Here is a 26026-nt window from a genome sequence, read left to right as displayed (position 1 = left end):
ATAAATTTATTAATTTTTTTGGTTCTAATGGTTATAGATTTGTTATAGAATTTTAAAAGTTCACATAAATTTTCAAGCATATTATTTGTTTTATTGGGTTTGTTTTTCCAATTTATTTGAACAAAATAAATTTTTTTATATTAGTATATTTTATAGTAGTATATTTTATAGTAGTATATTTTATTAGCCTATTATTTTATTTGTTTGTAAAAAATATATATGATTAAATCGTTATTATTAAAGGAAATTACATTCGATTTATTTTTGTTTGTTTAAATTCGTTTCAATAATGAGCATATTTTATTTTTATTTTTAGTTTTAGGTTTTTTTTTTTTTTTTTTTTTGTCTTTGGGTATTCAATTCGTATATAGAGTTTTAGATTTTATGATATTGTTTTTATTTAAAATTTTTTTTCTTAAAAATTATTTTGAATGCAATTAGATTTTTACACGGGCCCATGTGTATGTATATGTATATGTGCATGTACATATTTATATGTATATATATTTATATGTACATATTTATATGTATATATTTATATGTATATATATGCATCGGAAATTGAATAAAATTAATAGAGCATTGTAAATATCATCATATATACATGGGGATGTATATTTATATAATTTATAAAATTTGACAAAATTTAATTGTTGTTTATATTTGAAGGAAATACATGCAAACATATAATAGAAATATAAATTGTAGAGACAGATTTAATAATCTATTATTTAATTATCAAGATATTGAAAAAAAAGAAACAAATTTTAGACAAAGATTTGTAATTGATATGTCAAAGAGTGTGAATGATAAAGAAAGTAATATGAAAGAAGAAAATATATTTGAAAAAAATATCCTTACATCTGTAGAATCTATTAAAAATGGTAATACAGTACAAGTAGATAATGGTGTGTCTGAAATAAAGATAAATAAAGAACCCGTTATTTTAATAGATAAAATTGAACGTTGTTTAGTAGTAGAATGGTATGAAAATGATATAAGAAGAGAACAAAGAATATCATATAAAAAATATGGTAATGATAAAGCTAAACTAAGAGCAAAAGAATTAATAGAAAAGTTAAAATCAGGAATTACATTTGAACAATTATATCCAGATAAAGGGCCACCAATTGTAAAAGTATATGAAAATGTAGGAGATTATAAAGTATCATTAATTAGAGATAGGATAGAAAGAGAATGGAGAGTTGAATGGATAGATAATGGTGAACATATGAAAGCTAGATGGTCATGTAAAAAAGTTGGAAATGATGAAGCTCAAAAAAGAGCAGATGCATTTGCAAAAAGTATGATAAAAGGAATTTTTAATCCAATATTATTACACAAAGCAACTGGAACAAGATTTTCAAGATCTGATCATACCGTTGTTAAAATAAATGTATATATGAAAAAAAATATAAAAAGAAAAAAAAAAACAAAATCAACTATTGTGAAAAATGAAAAGAATACACCAATTTCGACGGGAACAAGGGAAGGCTTGAGACGTTCCAGAAACAATAACGCTAATGCTAATATCAATAATAATGGAAATGGTAATGACAATAATAATGGAAATGGTAATGACAATAGTAATGGAACTGGTAATGACATTGCCAACATAAATAATGGAAACACGGCGGGAAATAAACACAATTCTAATAATGAAGAGAATACAACATATTATATAAATACATGTGAAATTATTAAACCCAAAGAAGATAATCCACCAAAAAAACGAACATATACATTTAGAGGGAAAGGTGGTAGAAATACACGATTAAGAAAATTGTCTAAAAACAATAATAAGATATCTACTAATGTTAATAATGGAAATAAAAAAGGAAAAGGAAATAATCAATACAATGATCCAAATAATCAATACAATGATCCGAATAATCAATACAATGATCCAAACATATATACAATTAAGAATCAACAAATTATAAATAATGGAACTAATTTATATGATATGTCTTTAGAAAAAAATGGTATTATATGGAATAATAATAATGGTGAAGTAAATAATAATATAAAAGATATTTATTATAATATGCAAAATATATGTGAACGATATCAAATAAATAACATCATACACAATGGTGTAGAAACAGATATGATAGATACCAATTTGGAAGGAACAAAATATTCTGTGCACATTCCTTATTTAGATAATTACAACAATAATAATAATGGCAATAATAATAATGGAAATAATAATGGAAATAATAATGGAAATAATAATGGAAATAATAATAATGGCAATAATAATAGCAATAATAATAATAATGGTTATGGGTTTTTAAATTATAATATTGAAAATAATTTACTAACTAACCAATATAATATAAAAAATAATTTAAGAAATTTATATCAATGTTCAAATTCAAACGGTTTTATAAATAATGGGTTATATGCAATTGGGAATATGAATAAAGATATGAATTTGATTTGTGATTTTAACTTAGAAAATAAGAATTATTATCATATTAATAATAATAATAATAATGATAGATGTTTAGTTAATAATAATAATAATAACATAATAAATAAAAATTCCAAATTCGAAGATGGGAATCTTATAATAGTTTCTACTGAACATATTAACTGTGATATTATACAAAATGATAATAAAAATAATAATATTTTAAGTTCAGAAATATATAGAAAAGATGTATTGAATGATGAAGGAATAAATGATGAAAATAAATTAGAAGCTTCAAAAATAAATAATATAAAAAATTATAATTCTAAAAGAAATGAAATAATATCTGGGGAAGGAAATAATGTAATAAATGTTATAGATGAAAAGAAAGATAACATAAATGATTTTTCTATTTTTCAAAATGAATCAGAAGTTAATTCTAGTTCTAAAATAGATTTACACACAAATAAAATAGTTACTCGAAATGAAAGCAATGAAAATAGTGAAAATAGTAAAAATAGTGAAAATAGTAAAAATTGTAAAAATAGTAAAAACAGTAAAAACAGTAAAAATAGTAAAAATAGTAAACATATTTTGAATGAAGCTCCATTTTATTCTACAATACATAATGAAAATTTAAACCAATTTGAATATATTGTTAATAAAAATTATGATTTTTATGAATCTGATAATGTTAAAAAAAATGGTAAAAGAATAAGTACAATTAGTAATGGACAAAATGAAAAAAATGAACAAATATATGAGTCATTAGAAAATAACTTTTTTGATAATGGAAGTAAAACTAAAACATCTATTCAAAAAAGAAGAACCAGATATTCAAGTTTAAGTAGGCTAAATACAAATGATCATACAATATGTTCTAATGAGACTCTAAATAATAATTATGATTATTTATTTAATAATGAGATAAATGAAAGTAAGGATATAAATAATTTTTATAATTATTCAGGACAAGATGATTATATGAACACATACATAATTAATAGTAATGATTCGAATTTAAGAATAGATGATAAAAATGAAAAAAAAAATATGAATGAACATATTGAAGAAGGAAAAATATATCAAGGTTATAATGATATGTTAAGTATAGATGAAAAATTGAAAATAAATAATAGAAAAGATAATAATAATAATAATATATATATATATGATAAAGATTATAAATATGATAATAATTTAATATGTTATGAAAATATAGAATTAAAAAAATTAATTCCTCAAAATACTTCGATCGAATTTGTACAAAACCCACGAGGATATAGAGTTCCATATATTTATCAATATAAAATGTTTTATGAATATTTTGAAATTCCTTTTAATGCACCCAAAAAATTAAAAATTCAACAAATTTATAATGCACTATTATTTTGTTTACATATATTATCAGTTGGTTGGAATGTTAATAAAAATGAATCTATCGAAAATTATTTAAATGCATTATCTAACCCATCTTTTAAAAATATAGTAATGAATAATTATATGACAGATTCTGTAGTTAATAATATATATAATGTCGGATACAATTTATCTAATTCTAATTATAATTATAATAAAATGGGATCAATTAATGATCTTAATAGTAATTTATTTTCTTATACATCTTTGAATAATATAAATATGTATAATCAGAAATATTTTACAAATAATTTAGAAAATGTAAATATAGAATCAGGTTTAACTACTAGTACATCTAATATAGATGGAACTTATGTATTAATAGACAATGTAAATGATTCTGGAATGGTGAGTAACTCTAGTAGGATAAATATAAAAGACGAAGCTTGTTTGAGCAATAGCATGAGCAACAGTGTAAATATTCAGAATTATAGCGAAAATAAAAAATTCGAAGAATTGAACAATGTAAGAAATGTAGTAGGTTTAAATAATATAAGAGATGGAAAATCAATTCCTGATATGATATATTTGAGAGATATGAATAATTTATATAAAGGTTCAATTTTATATAATATAAATAATGGAGAATATGATATTAATAATATGAATAATATTAGTTTGTTTAATGATATAAACAATTCATTATATATAAATTATATTCCTAATAATAATTTAGAAAATATTAATAATCAAAAAATGATTATATATTCAAATGAATTAAATAATATAACAAATAAAAATTATATAAAAAATGTGAAAAATAATGTTAATATATATCGAACTCATAATTTTGATGATATAAATTCTACTCCTAATACAGAATATAAATTAATAAATGGTCAAGACATATCAAAAATAGATAATATGAATATTGGTTATAGTTTTAATTATGTGAAAGATAATATAAATTGTGTAAATTTGAACAATTTGAGTGTAATGAATCGAATAGATATGGGTAATGTAAATGGTCAGCATCTACAAAATATAAATTATGGTGTAGAAATAAATAAAGGTTTTAATTATTTAAATAATGATGATAAAACAAATATAATTATGAACAATGATTTGGTAATTAAGGATGGGCAAATAGGTTCTAAAGAAAACATATCAGATTCGTGTTATAAAACAATAAGCAATAATAATAGTAGTAATAATAGTAGTAGTAATAATAGTAGTAGTAATAATAGTAGTAGTAATAATAATAGTAGTAATAATAATAATTTAATATATCATAATAATTACCAATTGGATGAATTAAGGGATAATTGTTTTGTTGATTCGTCTTTATCTGGTTCTAATAAAAAAGAAGGAGACATAGATGCAACTGAAAATTCAATTAATAATAAAAATGATTCTAAAACAGATGTAAAAGAAAACTATGATAAAGAAAATGTAGATGTAATAAATCGAAATAATAATTCTTTGAATGAATCAAATTGTTATACTATGAAAAATTATAATGATTCTATGATCGATATGAATATAAATGATTATTATCCAAATTTGAGTATGAATGGGAATAATAAAATAGATGTGGGTTCAAATTTATCTAGAACCCATGAATCTAAAGATAATAATACAATGGGAAATAAGGAATATAATAATGTAAGTAAGGATGATATAAATTTATTAGAGGAAAATATCAACAATACTATTGTCACAAAAAATAATGATTGCATAAATAAAATATATATAAATAAGCAAAATGAAGATAATGGAAATGATAGCAAAGAATGTTCTTTAAAAAAATGTTTAGATCATGAGCATAAGCCTGATAGAGTTGGGAAAAATTGTAATAATGTTGGAGAGAATGATATTATAGTCATTCCAAATTTGATAATTAATAATAATGGTGAAAATAGTAGTGGTGGAAATAATAATGGCGAAAATAATAGTGGTGAAAAAGAAAAAAAGATAGATGATAATATTATAAATATACAAACACAATTTAATGTTAATAATTCGTGTTATAATTTAAATATAAGGAATAATGAAAATGCTCAAAATGTTATTAATAATAATATTAGATGCAACGATTTAGTAAACAATAATAATATTAATCAGAATATAGATAAATGTGATGAAATTATTTATAATGGATATATAAATGATTCTAAAAATAATACAGATGTAGGATCTATATATTTATCATCAATAAATTTAATTAAAGATTCTTATAATTATGAATTTTTTTCAAATAAAAAAATGGTTAATAAATTAAAATCTACTTCTAATTCTAGTATTACAAATACAGAATATTTATAAGTAATATTATGAACCCATATAGTATGAATCACCAGATGTATAATATATTAGATGCATAAGAGGATTATATTTGTATAGGTTGAATGTTATGATTGTTTTTAAAACAAGAGGCTATGAAGCTTCTTATTCTTATTCTTATTCTATTTTCATTTTTATTTTCATTTTTATTTTCATTTTTATTTTCATTTTTATTCTCATTTTCATTTTTTTTTTTTTGTATTATATTTTTCTATTTGTTCGTGGAATCATATGCATAGAATATTCGGTGTGCTATGAAATTCCCCAATTTTGTAAATATTTTTTCACATTTTATTTTTAACTTTTAATGAACTTTTTTAAAAATAAATATATAAATTATGAAAATATCCTAATTTGAGATGAGCAAGTGTACATATTTACCACGTATTTACCATGTATTTACCACGTATTTACCATGTATTTTTTATTTTTTTATTGCCAAAGAAGATAAATATTTGGGTTAACATTCTGTGTAGGATACCTGTGTTTAGGGTGTATTGTTACGTTTTTCTTTTTGACATTTTTAACTCTTAAAAAAGTAATATAACACACTTTTTTTTCCTTTCTTTTTTTTCCCTTTTTTTTTATTAGCGTTTCATTTTTGAGTAATAATTTATTTATGGTAAAACTGTGTAAGATGTAGAAAAAAATATTTATATTAAATTTAAAAGATTATTAATATTTTACTAATTTATATGTGCTATATAGATAATAATTTTGTGAAAATAAATATAAAAGTAGAAAAGGGTAACGTTTTTGAATAAAATGGCACTAAAAAAATATTAATTATTTTTTTTCCATTTTTTTTTTGAATTGTATATATAATATGTATGTAGATATATTTTTATGATTTTTCTTGTATTCCTTATTTTCCATCATTTAAGTATTGAATATTTTTCTAACATAATTTTAAAGGAACTGTGTAAAAAATTTTATTTTATTTTATTATAAAAAAAGTTGTTATTGTTTATTATCCTGTGTAAGATGGAATATTGTCGTGTTTTATATTATATGCACATGTAAATTTTTTTGAAATAAAAATTATGAATTTGAATATCCCCCAATAAGCAGACCACTTGCGATTTCTTTTGTTTTGATTAGTTGGCGACAAAACAGCAAAAAATTAACGAAATATAACGAAATATAACAAAAATTAACGGAATATAACAAAAATTAACGAAAAATTAACGAAAAACATAGCGCGGAACAGGATAGAGATTGTTGGTGGTAAAAATAATGCAAAGGTTGAAAATATTAAAGATAAAAAAGTGAAATAAGAATATATGCAAGAAAGGAAAATATTGAAATAACGAAATGGTGAAAAATAATGTACTTAATAGAATTTGCAAATATGAAAATGACTATGATGTAATGTATAGATATAGAAATTCAAATTATTACTATAATGAAATGATAAATAAAATGATAGATAAAATGATAAATAAAATGATTTTGAAACATAATAATAATAATGTGAAAGAGACAAAAAAGGAAATGAATAGCATTTTTGATGATATTAAAAAATATATATTATTTAATTTAAGTTCTAGAACAAATAAAAATAATTATAGTAACAATATTTCCATGAAAAAAAAAAAATTTAAACAAATTTGGTATACATATTCAAAAATAAATCCAAATGTAGAAAAGGAAAAAATAAAAGAAAAAGCAATATCATTCAATGATGGAAAAAAACATAGAAACATTTTTTGCTCAAATAATATAAATTATTTGAATTCAAATTGTGTGGAAAAAATTCAAATTCGAAGATTTACACACACAACTAATATATCACTAAAAAATGAAAATTTTGTGAATATTTCCAAATTAAGTTTTATTGAATTGTTAGATTATTTAAATAAAAATTTGGAGAAAAATAATGATACAAAAATATGGGATAATATATTTATTCAAATTGATAAATTAATTTCAAAAAAAAATAAAAATGAATATAAAGAAGAAATAAATTTATTTTTTCAAAAATTAAATAATTTTGATTATTATACTATTTTAAATAATCTTAAAGATGTGGATGAAAATATAAAAAATGAAATTATAAAGGGATCATTTTTTGAATCTTTTGTTTTAAATTTGTGGAAAAGAGATATAACATATTACTATGGAAGTGGCAAAGTGGTATCTGACTATAGTTTGGAAAATGTTCAAAATGATGAAAAAAATGATGAAAAAAATGATGATAATAATGATGATAATAATGATGATAATAATGGTGATAATAGCAACATACTGAATATCAAATTTGGTAAAAATAATGAAGTTAGTAAAGAGAACATGGAAAAACAAACAGGGGAGAGGAAAATGAATGAAGAAAATGAAGACCAAAAAGGTGTAGAAAATTGTAAAAATGAAAAAAATGTTAAAATAATAAAAAAATGGCTAATTTTGTCAGCCTCATTTTCAAGTAGCTGCGAAAATATGGTAATGTTAAAAAATTATTTAAATAAAATATTTAGACAAAATATTGACAAATTAATTGAAATAGATTATTTTGCAAAAACAACAAAATATTTAGAAAATCAAATAAATAGCAAAACTATACATTCAATTATATTTACATATGAAAATAAACTTGAATTATTGAAGCCTTGTGATTTAAGTTTTAGTTTATTTATTTTACAGAAATTTTTAATATCAAATAATAATATATTTAATAAGATTATTGATTATATAATTTATAATCCTTTAAATAAATTTCAAATACATAAAAAATTTATTAATTTTATCAAATGTGTTGAATCTTTTATTATAGGAAAACCTCAAACTATAGGGAAATCGATTCAAGAGAACATGAATTTGTATCATATATCTAATCGAAATAAAGATGAAAATAATATTGTCTGTTCAGAAAAATTTCCAAATAATATGAACAGTATGAATAATTTTTATAGTACAAGTTTTTTAATTTTTATAAAAAAAATGAATTTAATTATGGATAATTATAGTTTAGAAAATCTTTTGTTTTTATCTGAATGTATGCAAAATATAATTTTTATGGCTAGTACACAAAATCAAATTATGAATATGTTTATAAATAAGTTGAGATATAATATTAATAAATGTATAAATTGGAATGTTGTTGATAATTATACATTAATGCGTATTTACAAAATATATTCTGTATTTTCTTTTGTTCCCGAAATTGAATTTTCTTCTCACACTCCATTTAAATATTATAAAATAAATCAAAAAAATTGTGATCTAAATATTGAGGACAATAATTATGTTAATAATAATGAAGGCGAAAAAATAAATAGTGAAATAAAAAATATATCAAAAGATAGAGAAAATATGTTATTAAATGAAAAAGATGATATAAATTATTTAAATACATTTATACGTGATTTTGATTTGATTCAAATATATGATAACACGATTAGTATAAATAAAGATCTATTGAATTATAATAAAAATTATAAAATAAATCGAAAAAATAGTTTGTTAAAAAATGTGGTAGCAATTCTTTCTTCAAGAATGGATAAAAATTTAGATGAAATAAAAATAGAATTAAATAAAATAAAGATAAGTGATTCTAATCAAATAGATATGTTATTTCCAGACAAAAAAAATACAGAATTTTCTTTTGCAAAATCGGATATCAATTTGGACATTTTAATAAATGAAATAAAAAAAATTAATGATAATAATAATAATAATAATAATAGTAATAATAATAATGCAGATAAGGATATATATAGAGAAAATTCCAAAAACTATTTACAAAATGAATATTTATTTTTTTATAATATAAAAATATTAAGTGATCTATTTAGGTTTTCTCAATTTTCTGCAAATACAAATATTCATACACATGATATAATAAAATGTATAAAAAAAAAGTTAGAAGAAATAGCAATTTTGTATTCTATTAATAAAAGTGAAATAATAGAAAAGGAAAAAAATGAATGGCATGAAAATAAAAAATCAAAAAGCTTAGGAGAAATTTATAAAATTGATAAAGATAAAATATGTAACGAAATAAAAAATATTTCGTTGTTTCATTTATATAATTTTTATTGTTGTTGTAAAAATTATAGTCCTACTTTTATTTTCAAATTTGTAAATTCATTATTAAAAATAACACCGAAAATTAATATTGTAAATTTAGATAATAATAATGTTATATCATTTAATGAACACAATGTATCCAAAATAGAGTATGCACATTTTTATGACAAAACAATAAATGACACAATTATGCCGTTTATTGTTCCTCTATTACAAACTATTAAAATAATTATATCCTCAAATTTATTTCTTAAAAATAGTGAGTTAAATGAATATATTAATATAATGGCGCAGTACTCTTATTTTGTATTATTTTATTATTATTATAATAGTAATAAATATGAGGAAAAAATAAAAAATTTAGGTGTACATATTGGAAATAATGTACATGAAGAAAAACATATAATTAACAATTTAAAGACAGATAAATTAAATAAGAAATACACTGAAATAGGTGATTATAATAATGATAAACATGATAGAATAAATGATAAAGAGATTGACATTTTTAAAAATAGAGAAAATATTATAGATAGTCATAAAAATTATACAAAAAAAATATGCATTTTTGAAAACCTATATTTAGAAGACATGTGGAATATATATATTTGTTTATCTAGTTGTTTACATTTTTTAAATAAAACAGAAGAAAAAATAAATGGAATACATCATTTAGCACATTTAGAAAATAATTTTTTAGAAATAATTTCCAAAAAAAAGTATATGAAATATTTATCAGATAATTTTATTTTTTATTTATTTAAAACACCTTCTACAAATAAATTAGAAGAAACTTTTGATAATGCAATATCATCACTAAAAATTAATAATTTAAAAAAAAATATAAATAAAAATGATGATAATATTTCTTCACAATATTATTCACAAAATGAAAAGGTTTTAAGTTTACCTGCTTTCACAGCTTTTTTTTTATGCAAAATAAAATTAGCTATGCAATGTAATAATATGGATAACCTCGAAAATGTTGAAAGAATTGAAAATTGTAAAAAAATATTTGAAATGTTAATTAATGATTACAAAATGTTGGAAAATTGTATTGAACATATATTTACTTCCCATAATAATCTGGATAAAAATGTGAACACTTATAATGATAGTGGGCAAATATTTAGCAGAACCAAAGGGGAAAATAAAAGAAATGAAAAAGAAAATATATTTAATAATTTTTCCAACAAATCAAAATATTATTATTTGCCATATCTTGTGTCTAATAAAGTTTGTGTAAATAAAAATATTTATTTTAGAACATTAATAAGTGATATGTTTTTTGGTGCCCATAAAATTAAAACATTGTATAATCTTCAAAATACTTTATTAAAAACAGTGAAATATATAGAAACAACACAAATTAACATAAATATAAATTATAAATTAAAAAAAATGCAACCATTTCATAATAATATTTTATCGTATTTACTTGAACTTTCAAATATAGTAAAAAACTGCTTATATTCAACATTTTTGTCACAACCATATATTCATAAATCACCAAAAAAATATGTTACAAAGGGATTAGTTAATTATTTTATTAATAATTGTAGACTTTTGAATGATGGTAATATATATGAAAAAAATAATCCAAAGTTATTTAATGGGGTAAGAAATTATAAATATATGGTTAACAAATTGGAGAACTAGCTATTTTTTTTTTTTTTTTTACAATTTTACATTTTAGCTAGATTTTTTTAATTAAAAAAAAAAAAAAAATTTTGTTATTTATTGTATCATTTTATATATATATTTGTATGAAATTACTTTTAGAGACAAACGTAGAATATTTGCATAATGTTTTATTATTGTCATCCTTATTTAAATGATTATATTATTATATTTTTTTGTAATTTTTTTTGGAGGGGATAGAGAAATGTATATGGTTATGTATACAAATGATCAAACCCTTATATAAAGCTTTTTTAAAATTGCATATTTAATCTTTGAAACAAATTAAAAAATTACTAACTTCATTTTGATCTACTATTTTAATTGTATAATATTAATCTGTAATATATAGAAAGGTATGGTGTATTTTTTTTTTATGGAGAATATTAATTATTGATAGTTATTTTTTTTAATGCAATATTCCTAAGTTTGGAATGTCCTATTTTTAATGAATTTTTCACTAATTTGAATGATGTACATATTTTGTGTGCATACCTATATAATATTAATAAATTCAATTTTTAGTAAATAATAGATTGCAAAAAATGAGGAATTTTTTATTATGTGTTTGAAGAGATATTAGACAGGGTTTATTGAATAATCTCCCTGTGTGTTAATACACATAATTCCAATGGGATATAAAAATGCAAAAAAGTAATATAAATATTGATAAAGGTATTTTTTTGTAAAAGATATTTTGAAAACTATATTACAAATTTATTCAAGAGAAAAATTATTTTATAAATAAAAAAATAATATCGCATATTTGTCTACTGTCGAAAAAACGCGGTCTTTTTCATAACATAAAAATATTGAGAAATATTGAAAAATATTGAAAAATATTGAGAAAAAATAATATTGTCTGCATATAGTAACGAAATCATAAGGTTTAGAAAGTTTTATTGATTTTGCCCATTTTTTTTTTTGTTTTAATTTATCAAAAATTATCAATTAATTTTTTTATATTGTATTAAGTGAATTAAAAGTGTTAGTAAGAATATAAATGTGTAATACATGTAGATAACTGTGGGTATGTGTATGTATAATTATTGTATAAATTATTTAATAATTTATATTTTGGTCAAGTATTAATGTGTTTACGCTCTATTATAGAGTTGTATATGAACAAATATATTGTTTAACATATGGAAATATTTATGTGAATTGTATATATAAACATATGATCATATTTATTCAGGGTTATCTATATAATTGTAAATGATGGCTAATGAATATAATGAAAAAGAAGTTGAAAAAGATGATTCTGATAAATGTTTGACTGATATAGGGAAACAAAATGTAGAATCAGAAAACAGAATAGGAAATGATCAAGAAATGGCTAATGAGCTGCTACAAAAAAGATTTGAATGTTTAAATAATACTATTGAGAATATGAATACTCATTTTAATAATATATTAAAAGATAATGAAGAAAAATATATATTAGCATTTAACACATATATGTATGATGTTCAAAAAGAAATTCGTATTTTGAAAAAGATAGTGAAGCAAGAAAAAATAAAACAATTAAAGGATGAAAAAGTAAAAAAATTGCAAAAAGAGCTTAAATGGTATATCAATGAATGTTTGAGATTAGACAATTTTTCTGAATTTTTAAAAAAAGAAGCCGAAAAATGGAAGAGAAATAGTGAGCTTATGAAAAATCACATGATATATTTGGAAGAAAAGTTATCAAAAACGTATGAGAAATTTATTAAAAAGGGGAGTATAAAAAAGGAGGTTTCAAAAATAAAAAATGAAAAAAATGAAAAAAAAGAAAATATAAATAACATAACTAGTATGAATGAAGATTCTACTAAGGAGAGTATTTCTATCAAACAGGATGAGGAACAAAAGGATGAAAGCAAAAAGGATGAAAAAAAAAAAGATGAGAAAAATGATAAAATATATAAAGAATTGGATTATAAAATAAAAAATTTAGAAAAAAAATTAAAAAAACAAGTAACCTTAAATTGTAGTCTGCAACAAAAACTTACAAAACATTATATTGAAAAGTCAAAATATGAAAAATTATTTGTGGATTGTGTCCAACAAATTAAAAAGGATTTAGGAAAATTAAATATGAGCAATGATAAAGAGAAATATATAGATGAGAATTTTTCATCATTAATAAATGAATCTAAATTTAGTTATTTTACTAAAGATGATAAAAAAAAGTTGTTAATTTCTTTTTTTTCATCTAACGATTTGATAAATTTAATGAAAAAACAGGTTTTTAGTAAAGAACAAGAATCTTTTAATTTAAAACAAAAAAATAGTTATCCAAGTACAAGAATAACAAATCAAAAACTGTCAGATATATCACCATTTATTTTGTAAATTTGAGATATATGGATGCACACACTTTTATAAATATGAAATAATGTTTTCTTAAAAATATACACCAAAATATAATTTAGAAAGATAGTATATCTATAATATGTATGTATATATTTATAGTGTGTGGATAAATGAATAGATAAGTCTTTGGCTTTATTTCTCATAATATTTATATATTTTACATTTTTTATTGCCTGTTCATAATTTTTTTAATTTTTTCGATTTTTTCTTAATTTTTTAACTTTTTAATAAAATATAACTTAAAAATAAAGAACAAAAGAAAAAAGTGTATATATTGTGGGGAAAAAATAAGATAAAAATAGAATAATACTGAATTATTCAAAGAATAATATTAAAACACTTTTAGGTTAATACTTAAAAGGAAATAAGTTGTATATATATAATCTGCTTATTTTCCAATATTAAGGTATTGGAACATAAAATTTATGAGAAAAAATAATAATAATAAAAAAAAAGGAGAGCAAAATATCATAAAGGATATATATTTTTCTTTTTTTAATATATTTTTTTTTATTTTACATTTTAATGTGTTTTCCTCATTTGTACATTTATTGTCTTTATTTTTAACGATTTTTCAAAATATTTTAGTAAAATTAAAAAGTCACTTAAAAAAACTTAAAATTAAAAAATTGCTTAAAATTAAAAAATTGCCTAAAATTAAAAAATTACCTAAAATTAAAAAATAACCTAAAATTAAAAAATCACTTAAAATTACAAGGCTTTGAGATTAGAGTGAAAAGAATGGGTTCCTAAAATAAATGAATGGAAATGAGAAAACAAATTTATATAAGTATCATATATTGATAACCTTTTAATATTATGTAATATGTTTGGTAAATTTGAATAATAATACTTAACATTTTAATGTAAAAAAATGTATATAATTCAAAAGATAAAGGGAATACTATATGACAATGATGATGTAGCTAGTGTAAAAAAAGAAAAAAAAAATAAAAAGGTTCATATTAATGAACTAAAGGATGAAATTTGGTTATATAAAAATGAATATAATAAAGAAAATGTAAATGAGGAATATGACAGAGAAATTGAAGATGATAACGAATATTATGATGAAGAAAATGACAAACAACCATCAGATCATTTTTTAGAAGTTCCATTATTTGATGAGGATGATTATGGAAAGAGTATAAAAAGACAAATGGTAAGGATCCTTTTATATTCTTTGCATTTACTACTTTTATTTGATATGTTCTTATCATGTTAATATTTTTGTCTATTTATTTGCTTATATAATTTGGTTCTTATAAATATATATATTTGCAGAAGGCTTTACCAAATAAGAAAATTAATTCTATCAAAAGATATGAAGAAGAAGAAATGAGCGAGGAAACTTTAAGTACAACAGATGACGATGAAGAAATAGAAGAGCCTTTTCTAGATTTATATGAAGAATTAAAGGTTATTATAAATAGAGAGATTTTTAAAAATATTAATTTTTACATATGCTAATTATAATTTTGGATATATTTTTCCTTATTTTTATTTATTTTTTTATTTTTTTTTTTTTACAAATAGAGGGAACAAAAAATAAGAGAATTCTATAATCCGATGTTAAAGCCACGATTATGGCGTTTAGAATTTTTTATAAAATACATTCATAATTTGGAAAATAATATTCAGAAAAATTTTTATTTAATATCATTTGGAAATATCAAGTAACATTAATATATGTCAATGCATTTGTGTGATTGTTTTGACATTCATAGTAAGGACATGTTTATTTCTATACACATATTATATGTATGCGTTTTTTCTTTTAAAGAAATATAAATCTTTATGGAGAATTGAAAAATGATGTCTTATATACTCCGGGATATTCTATAAAACCAGGAGAAATTCAATATTTAAAGATTCCATGTATGAGCTATAAAATTATAGATATTGATATATAATATTCACAGAATAATATTTATAAAATTGTAAAAAAAATATATTTATGTAATAAACCCTTTTTTACGCATCTTTATAGTAACAATTTGGAGTGAAAAAGAATTAAGCATATCTTATGAAGATTTGAAAAAATTTGAAGTTACAATTGAAATGTGGTGCATAAAGGGACTTATATTTAATGATCTTTATGCTTCTTCTAAAATAAATTTAAAAGAAATAATTGAAAATGATCCAGATAGTAGCATAGTATTAAAAAGGAAAATTGAAAAAAATAAAATGACATTTGAAGCCCAACGTTTGGGGGTAGCATACTTATTCTGCATTTAAATTTTATTGTTAATACAAGCTGTTATATTTTAATTCGTTCACTCATTTAATTGTGCATTTAATCGTTCATTTATTTAATTTTTGTTAACATATTTTTCTGTTCAGGTATATATGCAATTATCAGAAATCTTCGAGTTTCATATGGCCTTAGACAGTTGGTGGTTTATAGCAAATTCTGAGATGCCCAGTTATTTAAAACTATTACCAAAATTTTTAAGATTTAAATTTCCTTTAAGTGAAGGTGAATGGGTAATTCATAGTTCAAATAAGTCTAGTAATAATTTTTGGCTTTATCCTGGATATTTTTGTTTTATTGGAACATATCGACAATTGGCAAATGCTTTTTTTATTCTCGCAGTAAGATATACTACATATTTTATTTATAATTTAATTATTATTGTGGTATTAATTTTGGGTGTCTAATAAATTGTGAAGTTGCCATTATTATATTATTTTATATTTTTTTCTGATTAATATTTTGTAATTTATTTTGATTTTTTTAAGGTATTATGCTATAATTCTAACTACAGATATAAACCACCTATTTTATTGGGTTCATGTATAGTATCTCTAAAATCTGTGACTGAATATCCTTTTTTTAAGTACGCCATAAAATATGGGAATATGAATTATACTATTTAGAGGCATATTCTGTCAGTTTTTATGATTTTATGTTTTTGTGTTTTTTTGTTTTTTATTAGGGGGACTGTAAAAAAACTAACATTGGAAAAAAGAAAATTTAAGCAAGGAGAAATTGTAGGAAATATAAAATGCTTTGTTAATAGTTATGGAATACAAGAAGACGATACAAATATCCAAAGGCCTGTTCAACCATTAAGTGATGTTACATTAGTAAACCAGTTGTCTATAAACGATCATTATTTAGTAATAAGGTTTGTTTGTTTATTTATAGCTCTGTTTAATTTGTTCATATTTTCATGAATCAATGACAATTCGGTTCGTTTGACGTATTAATATTTTATTAATTTATTTAATTTTTTTTTTTTTTTTTTTAGAATAATAAAATGCGAAAACTTAGCTATAAGTAGTGTAGATCTAAACAATATTAACATAAATGTGTGGGTAAAATGGGATGGAATAGTTAACAAAACAGATATTGTATCAAAAACTGTGTCCCCTTTTTTTTATCAAAATTTATATTATCCAATACGATTAGTTGACAAAAAAGAATTAACAAATGAAAAATTAATACATAATGTATTACCTATAGATTTAATTTCAAAAGGAGATATTTGTTTAGAAGTTCACAATAACAATGAAATATATTCATCAATTTTAGGGATTTTTGAATTGCCATTTTCGGATATATTTAATTACGGAACATATGATTATAGAGGATTAGTTCAGGTTATTTTATTTTTTTAGCTAGCTATTTTTATTTTTTTTAGCTAGCTATTTTTATTTCATTTTTTGACTAGCTATTTTTATTTTATTTTTTTTCATTCTTTATTGTAGGATAACAATGCGAGTTCAATATATAATGAAAACAAAAATTACGATTTTTATGACCAAGGGTTTGATAATCCAGATGAGAATTATGAGGATTATTATTCAAGACAGTATAAAACAATTGTTTATAAAAATACATTAGGTAATATAAAATGAAAATTGTCTTTAATTATATAACTCTTTATTGTATCCTCGTTTTTCATGGTGTCTTATTTGGTTGTCTACATAGGCGATTTCATGTGTGTATATGTATACATGTGCATACATATATATACATATATTTTTTTTTTTATGAAATGAAGATTTAATGTATTCTAGAGCACATTTAAAATCTTTAAATAAGGGAAATGCGCAAACAAAAAGAAAATCGACTATATCAATCGAAGCTTTTGTAATCCCTCCACTTCCAAGTGGATTGGTTTTTTTTAAGGAAAATCAATCTCAAAATTCTTCTATAATATACAAAGCTATGTCAAAAAGGTATTTAAAAAAACGTTAGAATTAGTGTAGGGTTATTTATTCCTTTTTTATTTACCACCATGTGTTATACATATATACATACCCATTTGTCAGTCCCCATTTTAATATCATTAATTTAATTTTAGATGGGATCAAGATTTTAAAGGATTTAATGATATCTATTTGCAGTGGTTTCCAAAGGCTATTAAAAACAGAAGGTACTAAAAAATTGGAAATAAATTATAATAAGAAATAAGTTATTTATATGTATTTACAGAATATTTATGATCATAAGAACATTTTATTTATAAAAATTTTTGATTTATTCAGCTTCCCTTGTATAAGTAAAAATGAATTTGACGATAACTACTATCCTCTTTGTAGTTTTGTAACGCCTATTAATTTACCTGCCCAAGTTTCAACACCTGGTATTTTCAATAATTTATTATATTTAAATATTGTATTTGTTAAAATATAACTATTTTTGCAAAAAAAAAATGCACAAATTAAATTGGCATTTATATTGTGTTCTCAATTATTTACCAACTTATTATTTTATATGAACAGGTCCTTTATTTCACTGGCTAAATAATATTGAGTATATAGAAAACGACGAAGAACCGATCAATTTGACTCCTCCACATTTTTTCTTGTCTTATAAAAAAGGAACAATACAAGATCATGCCCTATTACTATGTTGTTGTTTGAAGGGATTGGAATATGACGCATATGTATGTAAAGGTAAGGAATATGTAAAAATAATAAATATAAACAATAAATATAAATGAGAGATATAAGTGAGAAACATAAGTGAGAAACATAAGTGAGAAATATAAATGAAAATATAAGATGGACATTTTTTGGGGGTTATTTTTATATATGATTTTTTTTATAAGGCACTATAAATAACGGGAAAACGGAGCATTACTGGGTAATGACTAGACATGAAAAAGGATGGGTATGTTTTTGGGAAGTAACAAATAAGTCTATTATACATTTAAAATATCGATGGAATAACAATAATTTTTTAAAAAATTCTGATATATTAGCAGAAAATAAAATGATTAATAAAATGAATGAAAATGATAATGAAAAATATTATAATGGTGAATATTTAACAAATTATATAAAATATGGTTTAGAAGAATTAAAAAACCGTAAAAATCAAATAATACAAGAATATGATATGAAAGAAGAAAACCAGTTATATACTATGGATTTATATGGAGAGCATCTTATGAAAGATGAGGAAGTAAATATTGATGAGGTTTTGTATAATGATGAAGAATTTTTTGATAATATATTTAAAGTAAAATATGAGAAAAATAAAACATATAGTTGTAATAAAGCTATAAAATATGTATTAGAATCTTTTTCAAAATATATACCTATTGCCCCCAAATTTGGTTTATTAAATTATGAAAATACATTGGCATATGTTCCATATACATCTATAGAAGTTATTTTTAATGATCAGCAATTATATGGTAATATGCAAAACCATCATCCTGCATGTATTCTATATGACTTGGAAAATAATTATCATTGGCGCCCCTTTTTAAATCATGAGCCACCACAAATAAAAAGTGAAATAACAATTTCAACTCCATTAAGTGATAAACTTTCGTAAGTTAAAAAAAATATGTGTATATAAGGAGAATTTATTTTTGTATTTTTTTTTTTTTTATTTATAGTGTAATAACATTTTATGATTATATTTTTTTTATAGAATAAAATATATGAATGAACTGGAAGAAGAATTACAGGAAATGATTTTTTTTATTAGAAATGTTGAAGGGTTAGAAACAAATTTTGATCATTCAAAAGAAATAAAATATTTTTTAGAAATGTATATTGATATATGTGAATATAAGCTAAACTTAGACAACAACTTTAACCCTAAACCAGAAAATTATGAATATAAAAATGGAAAAGAAATCGAAAAAAATATGAATAATGGTTCAATGTCTGGAAATAAGGAAAATCATATGGAAAATATGAATAAAATAAATGATAATAATATTTATAATAATGAATCCAAAAAAAGTTGGTCTCAATATAAAAACGATTTTTATCCAAATATCGAAGGACAATATATAAATAAAGAAAATATAAATTTTCATAATTCTTATCATCCAGCTAAAAATGTAGAAATAATGAATAGTGAAAAAAAAAAAAATTTATCTAATATTCCTCAAGATTATGTATATGGAATGAATAATGAAATATATAATGATGGAAAGGAGGAATATATAAAAAATTATGTTTTTAATAAAAATAGTACTGATATATTAAATAATTATGATGAAAATATCAAACAAAAAAATATCAAACGTTTTAGCAATGTTCCTTTACACTATCAATATAACGAGGAAGAGAAAAATTGGCATTTAGATATTCCCAATTATATTTATAATTGTGATAATATTGAAAAAGAAAAAAATATAAATGATGATATAGATTGCAATACTAATCAGAGAAAAGGAGACAACATACAGGTCGTAATAGATGATGAAAATGATTTAAAAAAAAAAAATATATACAACGAATATTGTGTAGAACATAATTGTGAAGAATATGAAGAGGAAATATACAAAGAAATAAAAGAAAGATATTATCGTTGTGATGATAGTGAATTTTCTGACAATACAACTCATAAAAATATTCCAAAACAATATATGAAAAATAATAATAATAATATTCTTAAATTAAAAAAAAAATTAAAAAAATATGAAAAAATTATGAAAAAAGAAATGATTGATATTAAATTGGCGCGTAAAGGTGTACAAGACAAAAATAAAAAAAAAATATTTTCCAAATTTTTAGATGCACAAGAATATTTGATGAATAAACTGGAAAATAAAAATTATTTGAATTGTGATGATAACATAAATGAGGTCAAAATTAGAAATGAAAATAATTCTGAAAATTATCACAGCAATCTTAATTGTAAACAAAATAATAATTGTAATAAATATAATGCAGAAAATATAAAAGAAAAAAACAATGGTTATACAAAATATGGAAAAATGAAATATCCAATAAATGGGTATTTTATTATTCCTTCAAAAAGTGATAAGAATGATATATATACTTTTGATGATGTAGAGGAAAATGAAAAAAAAAATTATAAAAAAAAAAGAGATAGAAAAAAAATAAAAGTGGACAAAAATGACAACCAATATGAGAAAAAAAACAGAAAAAATATTTTTCATAATATGTGTAAAAAATCATATAATATAAAATTAATAGATGATAAAAATTTAAACAAAAAATGGGCAATTAAAAAAAAATATAATAAAATAAAAATGGGCAAATTTAGATTAGGAGGACGTATACACATTAGTGGAAGAAGAAAAAACAAATTATTTTGTGAAAATATTTCTTTTTTCATAAATTCAAATATAATCAAAAATAATATCGAATCGCAATTGTTAGTTGATAAAGAAACAACCAATTTTACCAAAAATAAAAAATTTGCATATGAAACTATTCACCAAATGCACAACATCTCAGAAGCAGAAGGAAATAATAACCATACTATTGCGGGAGATCAGGTAAAAATAGCATAATCTATCTAGCTATGTGTCTATCTATGTGTATATATATCTATCTATATGTATATATATATGATTTTTTTTCCATACGATATAATACTGGTCGATTCGTCGATTCCCATTTTGGTGAAATTAAAGTTAAGTGTATATATTATTAATTGTTTTTTGTTTAAACAAATATAGAGTTTGAAATTGGATACTCAAATAAATCAACCATGGGGTATGGATATGTCAAATGAAGCTAATGATGAAAATATAATAATGAAAAATAAAACAATTCCAAAAAATTTTGGTGAACTGTCAATGGGTAAAAAAATTGAAAAAATTGAAAAAAATGAAAATGATGAAAACAAATCTGCAAAAAATATTTCAGAAATTCCGCCACCCAAAACATGGTCAAGATTAGATACGACATCTAAATATGCTGCTCATCAAATTTCACAATGGAACTGGTACTATTCCTTGGTAAGATAATTTATGCAAAGTGTATATAAATATTTACGTATATACATTTGTAATAGCCATTTTTTTTAATAAAAATGTATTATCACATTATTTATTATCACATTATTTATTATCACATTATTTATTATATGACAATTTATGTGAAGGAGGAGCAATATTTCAATTGGCAATATTACAAATTTCCAGTTCCACCAAACCATACTTTTGTTGGATTCCCCATCCATTTTTCGACATCCGGTAAAGATTGAGAAAAGGAGAAATATATACTTGAATTATTTTGGACTCATATTAATATGTCTAATGTATAATGTATAATGTATAATTATAGATTACGTTCATATGAATGTGTTAACTTTTGTTTTTCCTTAATTTTTTCGATTTAAACAGATTTTTCCGAAATAAAAACCTTTTTGCTAAACTCCAAGCGATTTGATAACATAATGAAGCTTTCGATAAGTAACATTTCATTTGTTATATATTGCAAGTCTTATCCTTTAATTGGGGGTGTAATGTCTAATTGGGTATTTTTAGGATGTTTGGTTCCTTGGATGGTAAGAAAAATAAAATACCAATTGTATATAGAATTTAATAATATTTTTAATTTATTTGATGGTTAAAACGGAATATAAAACTGTTCCTTATGAAATTGGTTAATTTTGGGATATATAATATATTTTTTTTTTTTTTTTTTTTTTTTTTTTTTTTTTTTTTTTTATAGACTAATCAAGAAAGAGAAACAAATATGAAAAAAAAAGTTCATAGAAATCATAATGAAAGATAGGTTTAATTTATATTTTAAAATTTGTTATTATCACAATCTATCTAATGGTAATAAAACATTCCTTGGTTAATGCTTGTATAATTTTATTTTGTGTTTCATTTATATTTTTATGTGTTAAGTTTTGAAAATGTGATCTATATATTATTCTATAGCATAAACTTGTTTGTTTTGTTTTTTGATTAAAATAATGATCAATTTTTTTAACTTGTTCAATATTTTCATTAGCTATATCTCGACATATTTGAAAAAATAATGCTTCATCAAAATTTTCATTTGCATAAAATGATATATCTTTATGAATTGATGGAAAATTGCTGAATGGTATAAATTTTGAGATTTCATTTTCTTTAAACTGATTTATAAATCTATTATCTTGGCTCCAAAATAATCGTATATCATTAATATCGTATAATAACATAGCCAATCTTTCAAGGCCTATCCCAAATGCCCATCCATTATATTTGATTGTTTTTAAAAATTCGTTAATTTTAATTTCGATTTTTTTATTAAGATCATCGTTACACAATTTATTTGATACATTAAGAACAGATGGTAAAGAAATGTCAATATTTTTTTCATTTGAAAATTTAAAAATATCTTTCAATAAATTTGGTGCAAATAAAGAGATTTCTTTTTCTATAATTTTATTTATTTCATTTTCATATAATGAAATTGCAATTACTTCTTTTTTTATTTTTCCACAACCTAAAACCTCGACCCAGTTTTTTGAGTCGTCATGATTTTCTTGTGTAGTGCACCCATTAGGTTGTGATGTTACGAGTTGTGGATTTGAGACAATAATATTATTTTTATTTTTATTATTATTATTATTATTATTATTATTATTATTATTGTCTAAATTTTGTTTTATGTACAATTCGAAGGACGGTTCTGTAAAAGGAAAAGATGTTTGATGGTCCCATTGCATTTGTATAGATTTTGACCCAAACAAATGGGAAATTAAATTTTCCAATTTTAGCTTTAATTCGGATTCTACATCAAAAGTATCATGATGTATTAAAAAGCCATCTGTTTGGTGAAAAATAGGAAAATGCAATTTATCTATTTGATCTCTTCTATATACTGTACCTGTATATATAACCTGTTTATGATTTGTTCTTAACAGTTCAGGTAAATGTGTAGTCATGTGTGTTCTTTTTAATTTAATTTGATCATGATGTAAAAATTTATTAGCTAAATAATATTTATAAAAAGGATTTAATTTTTCATATATATCATAATAATATTTTTGTATATAAGAATAATTTTTTATATAATTTTCATTTAAATAAAATGTATCTTTAAAATTTCGAACAGGATGTTTTAAAGGAACAAAAAGATGATCAAAATTATCTTTTACTGATATTTCATTATTCAAATTATCAAAATTTTCAAACTTAAAAAAATATTCAATTCGAGATTTTACTGTCCTTATTGGATGATTTAAAATATTGTATAGGGTTTTACCTTCATTGGTTAAAATTATTTTAGGCAATTTTGCCATTGCCTCTTTCCATATATTATATACATAAAATGTTTATCAATAATATTTTTATTTTCACTAACAATAAGGACCATATCCTTACTTGGCTTTTAACTAATTTCATGACTTTATCATTGTGTTATAGATATTTAAATATATTCACATTATATAAACACATACAATTCGCCTTTACATTAATTTGTGCAATAATTTATTTATATGATAAAAAGCACACAAATTAAATGCAAATAATGTTGGATATATTTTATTACTATTTGTGATGAAATAAAAAATAAGTTTCAATTATTTTCTATCATGATATTTTTACTTTTTTTTAATTTCAATCATTATTCATATAGAGAGTTAAAACAAAAAAAAAAAAAAATAGGGAGATGATATATAAAGTTGTGAAATTCGTATTAAATTGATTAGGATAATTATTTTATAAATTAAAAAAAATAAATAAATAATATTTAAAGTATTAAGATGATTGTAATATATTTTTACAATTTTTTTTTTCTCATTTCATTGTGTATGTAATATTTCAATAATAGGCTTGATCAAATGTATGTATATAAAAGCGCAAATATGAATGGGACAACATTTTTTTTTTTTTTTTTTTAGTAAAAATTATGGTGAATTGTTCTTTTATTATTTTTAATAATATTAATATTGGGTAATATTTAAAATGGGTGAACTATGAAGATAAATAAAACAATAAAAGGGTCTTACATTTGTTTACTATTTTGTATTATTTTGCATTATTTTTTTTATTTTTATTTATTTTTTTGGGGGAGTACATAAAAAGTAACAAGAATTTAAGCCCATATTATAGTGCCATAAATTTAGTCCTGAAAAAATGCTGGTGTCTAAAATATATTTGTCATTTATAATTTTAATGGATATTTGGGTAAGTAAAGTGAAAAATATTAACCACAAAAGAACAATAAGAGATGTAGTAGGAATCATTTGGTCTTAGAATTCATGTAGCTATGTATATAAGTTAGTATTAATATATATATACATATATATATATATATATATATATTTATTTTACTTATATTTTATGTGCTAAATATAATTAGTATTATTATGATCGTTATTATATTTACCATTAATATTAACTTATTTTAATTTTCTATTAATATAAATAAACAATTTTGTGACTATTATTTATGCAAATTTTTCAAAGTGTCCAAAAAGTGAAAAAAAAAAATGGGTAGTTTTATTTTATTATCAAGTTGACTAATTTCTACAAATGTATGTGATTAAATATTTGCATAATATAAAGGTGTATTCCATAAAATATTTTCCAAAATAATAATTAAAAAAAAAAGTACACACTTAAAGAAAAGTATTTTTATAATATGACAATTGTAGTGATA

At 21.0% G+C, this 26026-nt stretch overlaps 5 protein-coding genes across 5 annotated transcripts; 4 read left to right on the top strand and 1 right to left on the bottom strand.

Moving 5' to 3' along the window:
* Positions 1 to 676: 676 nt before the first annotated feature.
* Positions 677 to 6103, top strand: PY17X_0104500 (AP2 domain transcription factor, putative; the record flags this gene model as incomplete). Its single annotated transcript, XM_721386.2, has 1 exon — positions 677 to 6103. The coding sequence occupies one exon, from the start codon at positions 677 to 679 to the stop codon at positions 6101 to 6103; it is 5427 nt and encodes a 1808-aa protein (XP_726479.2).
* A 1332-nt stretch (positions 6104 to 7435) lies between these two features.
* PY17X_0104400 (uncharacterized protein) lies at positions 7436 to 11806 on the top strand (the record flags this gene model as incomplete). Its single annotated transcript, XM_720812.2, has 1 exon — positions 7436 to 11806. The coding sequence occupies one exon, from the start codon at positions 7436 to 7438 to the stop codon at positions 11804 to 11806; it is 4371 nt and encodes a 1456-aa protein (XP_725905.2).
* Positions 11807 to 13048: 1242 nt separating this feature from the next.
* On the top strand, positions 13049 to 14167 carry PY17X_0104300 (conserved Plasmodium protein, unknown function; the record flags this gene model as incomplete). Its single annotated transcript, XM_726150.2, has 1 exon — positions 13049 to 14167. One exon carries the CDS (start codon positions 13049 to 13051, stop codon positions 14165 to 14167), a length of 1119 nt encoding a protein of 372 aa, XP_731243.2.
* An 895-nt stretch (positions 14168 to 15062) lies between these two features.
* PY17X_0104200 (centrosomal protein CEP76, putative) lies at positions 15063 to 23158 on the top strand (the record flags this gene model as incomplete). Its single annotated transcript, XM_022957801.1, has 20 exons — positions 15063 to 15350; positions 15473 to 15607; positions 15725 to 15864; positions 15972 to 16066; positions 16179 to 16402; positions 16532 to 16783; positions 16931 to 17028; positions 17128 to 17319; positions 17443 to 17794; positions 17903 to 18038; positions 18199 to 18376; positions 18502 to 18573; positions 18686 to 18783; positions 18923 to 19096; positions 19252 to 19981; positions 20085 to 21912; positions 22096 to 22377; positions 22524 to 22614; positions 22765 to 22928; positions 23096 to 23158. The coding sequence occupies 20 exons, from the start codon at positions 15063 to 15065 to the stop codon at positions 23156 to 23158; spliced, it is 5592 nt and encodes a 1863-aa protein (XP_022811225.1).
* Positions 23159 to 23195: 37 nt separating this feature from the next.
* PY17X_0104100 (uncharacterized protein) lies at positions 23196 to 24662 on the bottom strand (the record flags this gene model as incomplete). Its single annotated transcript, XM_719623.1, has 1 exon — positions 23196 to 24662. The coding sequence occupies one exon, from the start codon at positions 24660 to 24662 to the stop codon at positions 23196 to 23198; it is 1467 nt and encodes a 488-aa protein (XP_724716.1).
* Between the last annotated feature and the right edge of the window lie 1364 nt (positions 24663 to 26026).

Source organism: Plasmodium yoelii, assembly GCF_900002385.2.
Source record: "Plasmodium yoelii strain 17X genome assembly, chromosome: 1".
Classification (NCBI taxonomy): Eukaryota; Apicomplexa; class Aconoidasida; order Haemosporida; family Plasmodiidae; genus Plasmodium; species Plasmodium yoelii.
Note: the sequence above shows the minus strand (reverse complement) of the source record. Positions and strands in the feature narration are given on the sequence as shown.